At 36.6% G+C, this 8,190-nt stretch overlaps 1 protein-coding gene and 1 non-coding gene across 2 annotated transcripts; both read left to right on the top strand.

Moving 5' to 3' along the window:
* The first annotated feature begins 984 nt into the window (after window positions 1-984).
* On the top strand, window positions 985-1,091 carry LOC127800855 (small nucleolar RNA R71). Its single transcript, XR_008022881.1, has one exon. It is a non-coding gene; the product is annotated as a small nucleolar RNA R71 (small nucleolar RNA).
* An 807-nt stretch (window positions 1,092-1,898) lies between these two features.
* LOC127799054 (endoglucanase 25-like) lies at window positions 1,899-7,360 on the top strand. The gene is made up of 6 exons (XM_052332765.1): window positions 1,899-2,462; window positions 2,542-2,853; window positions 2,966-3,441; window positions 3,530-3,662; window positions 6,411-6,583; window positions 6,710-7,360. The coding sequence occupies exons 1-6, from the start codon at window positions 2,078-2,080 to the stop codon at window positions 7,100-7,102; spliced, it is 1,872 nt and encodes a 623-aa protein (XP_052188725.1). The 5' UTR covers window positions 1,899-2,077; the 3' UTR covers window positions 7,103-7,360.
* The last annotated feature ends 830 nt before the right edge of the window (window positions 7,361-8,190 follow it).

Here is an 8,190-nt window from a genome sequence, read left to right as displayed (position 1 = left end):
GCATTTCTGAAATAGAATCAATAAGAGGAATGTTAATATGTAACTTTTTAAAGACCTCCAAGAATTTAGCAAATTGCTTATCCAAGCTAGCTTGTAAGATTGGGCAAAAGGAATTTTGGGCTTATAGGTTGTTCATAATCACTTCCATAATCTTTTTCTTCCTCTATGGCTCGATCTTGTTTTCTTTCACCCTCTTTATTCTTTTCTTGATTATCTCTAAGCTCCTTACCGCTTCTTATAAAAATGATATCTTTTACTTGTTCCCTTGGATTCTTCTCTATTTTACTAGGTAAATCTCCTAGATCTCTTTTAGAAATCAAATTAGCAAGTTGTCCAACTTAAGTTTCTAAATTCCTAGTAGATACCTCTTGACTTTGAAACCTTGTTTTGGCACTATTAATAAATTTAGTCATCAAATCCTCCAAACTTGGCTTCCTCTTTTGTTGTTGAAAGCTTGGAGGTGTTTTAGTTTGGTTATTACTCCATGAAAAATTAAGATGACTCATCTATCTTGGATTGTAAGTATTGGAATAAGGATTAATGACTCATCTATCTTGAATTGTAAGTATTGGAATAAGGATTAAAGTTGGACGTACTGCCATGAGAAACAAAATTAACATGCTCATTAGAAGAAAAAAGAAAAAGGATTTCCTACTTAATATTCAACACTAGCATGACCTAATTGACCACATAATTCACATGAAATACCAGAAGAAATACTCATTGTTGATGTTCCTAAATTATCCAACTTTCTATTCAAAATAGCAATTTGTGCAAACAAAGTAGCAAAAGAAGCAACACTATGCAAACCAACTCCTAAGTAAAATAGCAATTTGATAGCTATTGGAAGCCAGCTCTTCCAAAGGATCATGGGCTTCTTCTAGTGTCTTTCTCATAATGGTACCTTCTGCAACTACATCTATCATACAATGATTAGGCGAATATATACCAATATAAAAAGTTTGGACTTGAAGCCAAATTGGTAAGCCATGATGAGGACATTTGCTAAACAAATCTTTAATTTTTTCCCATGATTCATACAATGAATCATTATCAAATTAAACAAAAGTAGTAATATTATTTCTCATTTTAGCCTTTTTAGATTTTTATCTATTCTGAGTTCGAACCCAAATTCACCATAATATTGTAGTCACCGACAACCATTGACCATTAGTTGTTTTTTTGTTTTTTTTTTTCAAAATTAGATGAAAAAGGAGAAAGAAAAAAAAAAAGAAAATAGAAGAGAGAATAAAAAGCAAAATGGATATTTTGTTCCATTATTTAACAAGAAGAAAAATTATTGCTATTTTCAAAATATAGGGGTGGTTCTTGCAATTCAACCAAACCTCAAGAGTGGTTATTCCCATTACTCTTTTATAGATAGAATTTTAGTAATATAATTCCAAAAAATGATAATAACATCTCTAAAACAATATATCAATGTTAGATCTTAGAAAACATTTCTTTTATTCTTTCTACATGAGTTCCTATCTATCTTATTTTTATATAATTAAATTATCTTAATTACATCTTAATTTTAAAATGAATCATTTCGACTTTATTATAATTTATTAATAATCGTACTCGTACCTTAAAAAAGAAAAAAGCAGTAAAAAATATACAACTCAATCAGTTATAAAATGCCGGCTGAGGCATCATTATAATAATATTCTAGTAATATTATTTCAAAACGTTATTTTGAATTATGATACAGCCAAAATCTCTGCCATTTGTGCAACAAAAACTAGGCAAGGAAACAGTAGTAAAAGGTCGGCCTGTGTCTCTTCATACATTGCATGCCTTGAAGTGACCGTTATGACAGTTACGCCTTCGGCAAAATCCAAAATTTTCTATCAGTCCAATGGCATATCGCTTGAAAAGAAAAAAATGGGGAAAATTCCCCACATTTTCAAACCCAATTTCTGGCTGTCTTCCATTTTTCCAACTACTTCTGAATGCAGAGCAATCCAGTGATTTGCTGAGACACTGAAAATCAACACAAGGGTTCTAAAAATGTGAAGGAATTAAGGCACCAAAAGCAGAAGGCCAGTTTGGAGACGACTCCGGTTCTTCAACCATGCCTGGATCTAACTACTCTATGGCCTCTGATGCAGACATGCCAACTGCAAGATTTGTCCACACAATCAGCGAGGCAGGCCGGCTTCTGCCCTCGTCAAGTCGGTGGAACTCCATCGAGGTCGACTTCAATCTCCTCCCTCAGTCCTCAACCGGCCTTGATTCGCTCCCTCCGCGATTCTCTAAATCCATCAGTTTCAATCTTGTGATCACAGACAAGAAGTACTTCAAACGCTGTGTCTGTATCTTGGCCTCCCTAGTTTTTGCTGTCATCTTGCTTGTTCTACTCTTGCATTTCTTGCCAAACAAACATAAGCACCGCGGCCCTTCAAATGATCTAAGACTGGCATTAATCCAAGCACTCGTGTTCTTTGATGCACAGAAGTGTAAGTACATCATCCTCCATCGATCTCTACCTGCAGTTCGAGCAATTGACGAGTTCTGTTATTGTACTCTTTCATGCAGCTGGGATTCTCCCGAAGAACAGTTCAGTGAAGTTTCGAGGAGATTCAGGTTTACACGATGGGAGTACGAGCAGTGTACAGACTGATCTCATCGGTGGTTTTTATGATTCAGGCAACAACATAAAATTTAGCTTCCCTACAGCCTATACTGTCACCCTCTTGAGTTGGACAGTGATAGAGTATCATCAGAAATATGCTGACATAGGTGAGCTTGACCATGTCAAGAACATTATCAAATGGGGCAGTGACTACTTGCTAAAGCTCTTTGTTCCTGCAAATTCAACTTCCAATCAAGCCACCACTCTTTATTCACAGGAAAGTTATCTAAATCCAATTTGTTTATGTAAATTTTCTACGTTAAAAAAAAGGAAAATTTCTTACAAATGTCCCTTCTTTTCACTAAAATTTCTGTGGGTATTATTTTTAGGTTGGAAGTACCAATACAGGGCCTACAATCAACACCGACATAAACTGCTGGCAAAGACCTGAGGATATGAACTATAAAAGGCCTGTTTTGGTTTGTGGTGGGGCAGCTTCAGACCTAGCAGGGGAAATTGTTGCAGCATTATCAGCTGCATCCCTAGTATTTAGAGATGACAAAGATTATTCTAGAAAATTGATCGATGCAGCAGAGGAATTGTTTGAGACTGCAAGAAGTGTAGATAAAAAACAGCAAGGAACGTACACTTCAATTGACGATTGTGGAGGACAAGCCAGGCAGTTTTACAACTCATCTGGCTATAAAGATGAATTGGTTTGGGGAGGCACTTGGTTGTTCTTTGCTACTGGAAACAACAGTTATCTTCAATATGCAACCGACAACTTTCATGCAGCAGAGGAAGAGGAAATGCCTTCTGAGAAAGGCATTCTCTATTGGAACAACAAGCTCACTGCTATTGCTGTAACATATATATAGTTTTCATTAGTTCTTCAGATTGAGATTGATTATCAGTGTTTTAAATACTGGATCTTTTTTTTTTTTTTAACAGGTTTTGCTAATGAGACTCAGATTTTTCCGCGATCTTGGGTACCCATATGAGGCTGCTTTTGTATCATCATCAAACAGAACTGACTTGCTAATGTGTTCATATCTTTCTGGCCAAAACTTCAAAACAACAGAAGGTACATTCTCTACAACGGATTTGAGCCATACCAGTGTAATGAATACTGATCTGTTGTTCAGTCTTGTCATTCACATGTGTTAGAGTTCTCTCTCACAGTCAGTAAACACAATTTACAAAAGATAGAAATTCAAACAAACAGATATTGAGAGAACAAAACTCATTAGGACAGCACTTTTCTCTCTCTTTTTTCATTAACAAAGGCTGTTATATACAGCAGCTGGTTGCACTGACAAGATTACGTAACACAACAACTAAAGCATTTCTTTACTTAAACAACATTTCTAGAATTAAGGACATACATACATTCACAACTAACACTAGATTTCTTCGTCATAATTTCTGGAATTGAACCATAAAACATCTCTTTAGAAAAATCTCACACATTCTAACACTCCTTGAGATTTTTCTTAGAGATTTCAATCTTTGCTATTATTTCTTCAAACATGGACCTTCATAATCTGATTTGCAATGAACCAGCTTCACAAAATAATTCTTCTTAGCTTTTTTGATTGAATTGTTCTTCACATAAATTTGCTTTGCTCTTCCATACTGAACATGATGATTAGTAACTGAAATAGCAGAATTTTCACTATTGAAAGGTTGAGAAACTCTAGCTTGATTCAATCTCACATTTGATGAACACTTCTTGGACCAAATTACTTGATTAGCTCTTGAAGGAGCAATCAGCTTTTCAACCTTAACTTTTGACACATTTTCATCACAAACTAATGGCATTGAACTTGATTTACTCTTCTTAAACTCCTCAATTGATTTACTCCAAACATTAGATTTTGAACTCTTAACATCTGAAATAAGATCCCAAATGGCTGCACTACAATGCTCAATTTTCTTTCTAGCATCTATAGAATCAATTTTTTCCAACCTTTTATTTTCCTCCGCAGTTCTATCTTGATCAGCTACTATTTCACTTCGAGTACAAAATACATCAGATTTCAAATTCAAGACAAAGCTTTTGTTTTCCATTTTTGTTTCTGCAATCTTGCAATCATGTGAATCAAATATGATGCAGAGATTTCTTTGAAATACCACAGAATTTCCCTTATTTATCAATTGTGCAACACTAAGAAAATTTTTCTCAAGCTTTAGTATAAACAAAACATCTAGAACAAGTTTCATACCTTTTTATGTCTAGAGTGCAATTGAACCTTTTCCTTTAGCTTGTATAACCTTTCCATTTCCCGTTATGACTTTGGTTTTGATTGATCTACCCAAGAATTTAAAGAAGCTTGCATCTTTGGCCATGTAATTGCTGCAACCACTGTCGACATTCCAAATGTATGTTTCTGATGACTCACAAACTTGAGATGCAAAAAACAAATATTCTTCAGCTTGTGGTTGTTCATTAATGAAATTGGCTTGCTAAATAGATTGCTGGACAGGTTGCTATTGAGTTTGATTTTGCTTTGCTCTGCAAAATCTTTCTATATGACCTTGCTTCTTGCAAAAATTGCATTGAACCTTCTTCCAACATCTATCTTCATCATGATTTGTCTTTTCACAAGTTCCACAAGGCCGAAATTTTCTTTTCCCATAACCATCTTTGTTTTCATCTTCTCATTCCTTTATTCTTAGTGGAGCTTTTCCCTTATGCTTTGCTTGGAAAGCTTGGAAGGCTCCTTTAGTAACATATTCAGACCTCATTGAGAATCTTTGCTCTTGTGCCTGCAACTTAGAGATAAGTTCTGCAACAGTAAGAGTCCTCAAGTCACACGATTTTTCTATGGCTGAAATCTTAGACTCAAATTTATTAGGGAGGCTTATCATGATCTCGTCCACCATCTTTTGATCTAAAATAAACTTACCATAGAGTCTAATCTGATTAACTATTTCCAACAGCATAATTTTTAACACCTTCAGATTCCTTCATCTTCAAGAGTTCAAACTCTCTCTTAAAAGTCAAAAGCCTGATTGGCTTAACCCTGTCACTTCCCTCAAATTCTTTTTTCAATTTGTCCCAGGCCTCCTTTACTGTTTCACAGGCCATTATCCTTGCAAAAATAACTTCTGATACTGTAGAATGCAGGCATGTAAGTGCCTTGGGACTCTTCATAACCTGTTCCTCATGCTTCTTGATTTCATTCAAGGTAGCATTTCCTCTCAGAGGTGGAACATGTGCTGCTTCTTGCTTTATTACATCTCACAAGTTGTGAGCTTTCAAGTAGGTCTTCATTTTAATAGCCCACATTTGATAATTCTCACCAGAAAAAACTGGAGGACCAGTTACAGAGAAGCTTCCTGATGCCATAATAAACAACTTTCAAATTTTTGGTTTAGTGAAAGGATGGCTTACTTGTTTTCTCTCAAACACACAATGTTTAATCCCCAAGAACAAAAGAAAAAAATAAGGGATTATACCCACAACCCGTAAGAAAACAACTTTGATACCACTGTTAGAGTTCTCTCTCACACACAATAAACACAACTTGTAAAAGACAGAAATTCAAACAAACAAATATTGAGAGAACAAAACTCTAGGACAACGCTTTTCTCTCTCTCTCTTTTCATTAACAAAGGCTGTAGCAGTTGATTACACTGATAAGATCTACTTAACGCAACAACTAAAATATTTCTTTATATAGACAACATTCCTAGATTTAAAGACATATACACATTCACAACTAATCCTATATTTTTTCACCATAATTTCTGAAATTAAACTACAAAAGATCTCTTTAGAAAAATCTCACACATTCTAACAATATGTTCACAATTTTTCTTTGAATAGGTGGGTTGATTCTCTTGAAGCCCGCCAGTGGTGCGCCACTTCAGTATGCCATGACAGCATCTTTTCTAAGTAAACTCTACAGCGACTACCTCGATCTTCTCCGAAGATCAGGCAGCAATTGCGGCACCTCTGGTTTCTCCCTGGCCATGCTAAGGAGCTTTTCCATGTCACAGGTTATTAAACATTTTAACCTTTGCCAAAGCAGCATAAACAATTCTATTAAGTTCTGGATCATGTTCTTGTTTGAGAAATCACCGGCTTTGGAGTATCCTTCTTGAAATTTTGGCATTGTTTCTCAGGTGAACTACGTACTGGGGGGCAATCCAATGAAAATAAGCTATGTGGTGGGATATGGAGACAAGTATCCAAAGCAAGTTCATCACAGGGCTGCATCCATACCTTGGGATGGCCAATGGCATTCCTGCGAGGAAGGAGAAAAATGGAGACTATCAGAAGAAGCAAATCCAAATGATCTTCTGGGAGCCATGGTTGCAGGGCCAGATCAGCGCGACATCTTCTCAGATGAAAGAGAAAAGCCGTGGTTCACTGAACCAAGCATATCGAGCAACGCCGGCCTAGTGGCAGCACTAATCGCGCTCCATGATCCTCCTCGCCAATCTTCTGATACTAGCGGCAATAATTTAGGCATAGACAAGATGGGTATGTTTCAAAATATCCATCTTATTCCTTAAACAGCTCCATAACTCCATGGACTAGGATAAAGATGTGTATATTTTCCTAAAAAGCTGTAAAAGTCCAGAGAATAGCTATGAACAAAGTCAAGATTGTTATGTTTTCCTAATTAGGTCAGTGACAAGAAATTGATTCCAACATAAATCAGTATCCGAGGTTAGCCGTCACAATTACAGTAGAGCATAATAATGTGAAAGTTCCTGTGAAAATCTCCTATTTTTTTCTACTTCTATTTGATTTTTTTTTGTTGTTGTAATTTCGGCATTTCATATATTAAGATGTTAATGGAAACTCAACTGTATTGCAATATATTTCTTCTTTAACAAAGCCAAAGTTCGTATATTTCTTTTGGTTCTTTAAAGCATTCTGTCAAGCAGATTTTAACTTATCCAGGCCATAGGACCTCTGCAAGATTAGAGAAATCAGAAATAATAAGATAGCCATTTGTTTGCTACTGGTTATATGTCCTAGAAAAACTGTAACTCATTGACAAAATGTCTAGAAATCAAACTTATTTCAATTAGCTCTTGACCCAAAAAAAGAAGAACTCATCGATCATTAGAAAAATGCTATTTTAATGATATTTTGATAACTAACACTATACAAAAATAATTATATAAAAATGACATTTTCTACCTTTGCTTCTGAAATTCTTGTGCAACTGGATGCTCTGAAATTCTTGGCCCCATCTTACCTGCAAAATATAGGCAGAAGGAAAATGAAAGAAAGCCCGACGGGTTTACCAAAAGAGGGCAAAAAGTTGATTTTGCCCCCACGCCCTGCTTTCTCCCTCCACCTCCCATGAATTCCCCCCCCTCTTTGATGCGTCTCCCCTGCCATGGCCATCGCCTCGCCTCACTGTTGTCGCCTCGCCTCGTCTCATCTCCGTCGCCTCTCTGCCATAGCCGCCTCACCCTCGCCGATCAACTATCAGTGAGGGAGAGGCGAGACGGCCATGGCGGAGAGGCGACGGAGGCGAGGCGATGGCAGCGAGGCGTGGCGGTGAGGCGAGGCGAGGCGGCAGCCGTGACAGGGGAGACGCACTAGAGAAGGGGGGGTAGTGGCTCGTTTTGCAAATTTGCAAAGT

This window comes from Diospyros lotus, chromosome 4 (genome assembly GCF_014633365.1).
Source record: "Diospyros lotus cultivar Yz01 chromosome 4, ASM1463336v1, whole genome shotgun sequence".
Classification (NCBI taxonomy): domain Eukaryota; kingdom Viridiplantae; phylum Streptophyta; class Magnoliopsida; order Ericales; family Ebenaceae; genus Diospyros; species Diospyros lotus.
Note: the sequence above shows the minus strand (reverse complement) of the source record. Positions and strands in the feature narration are given on the sequence as shown.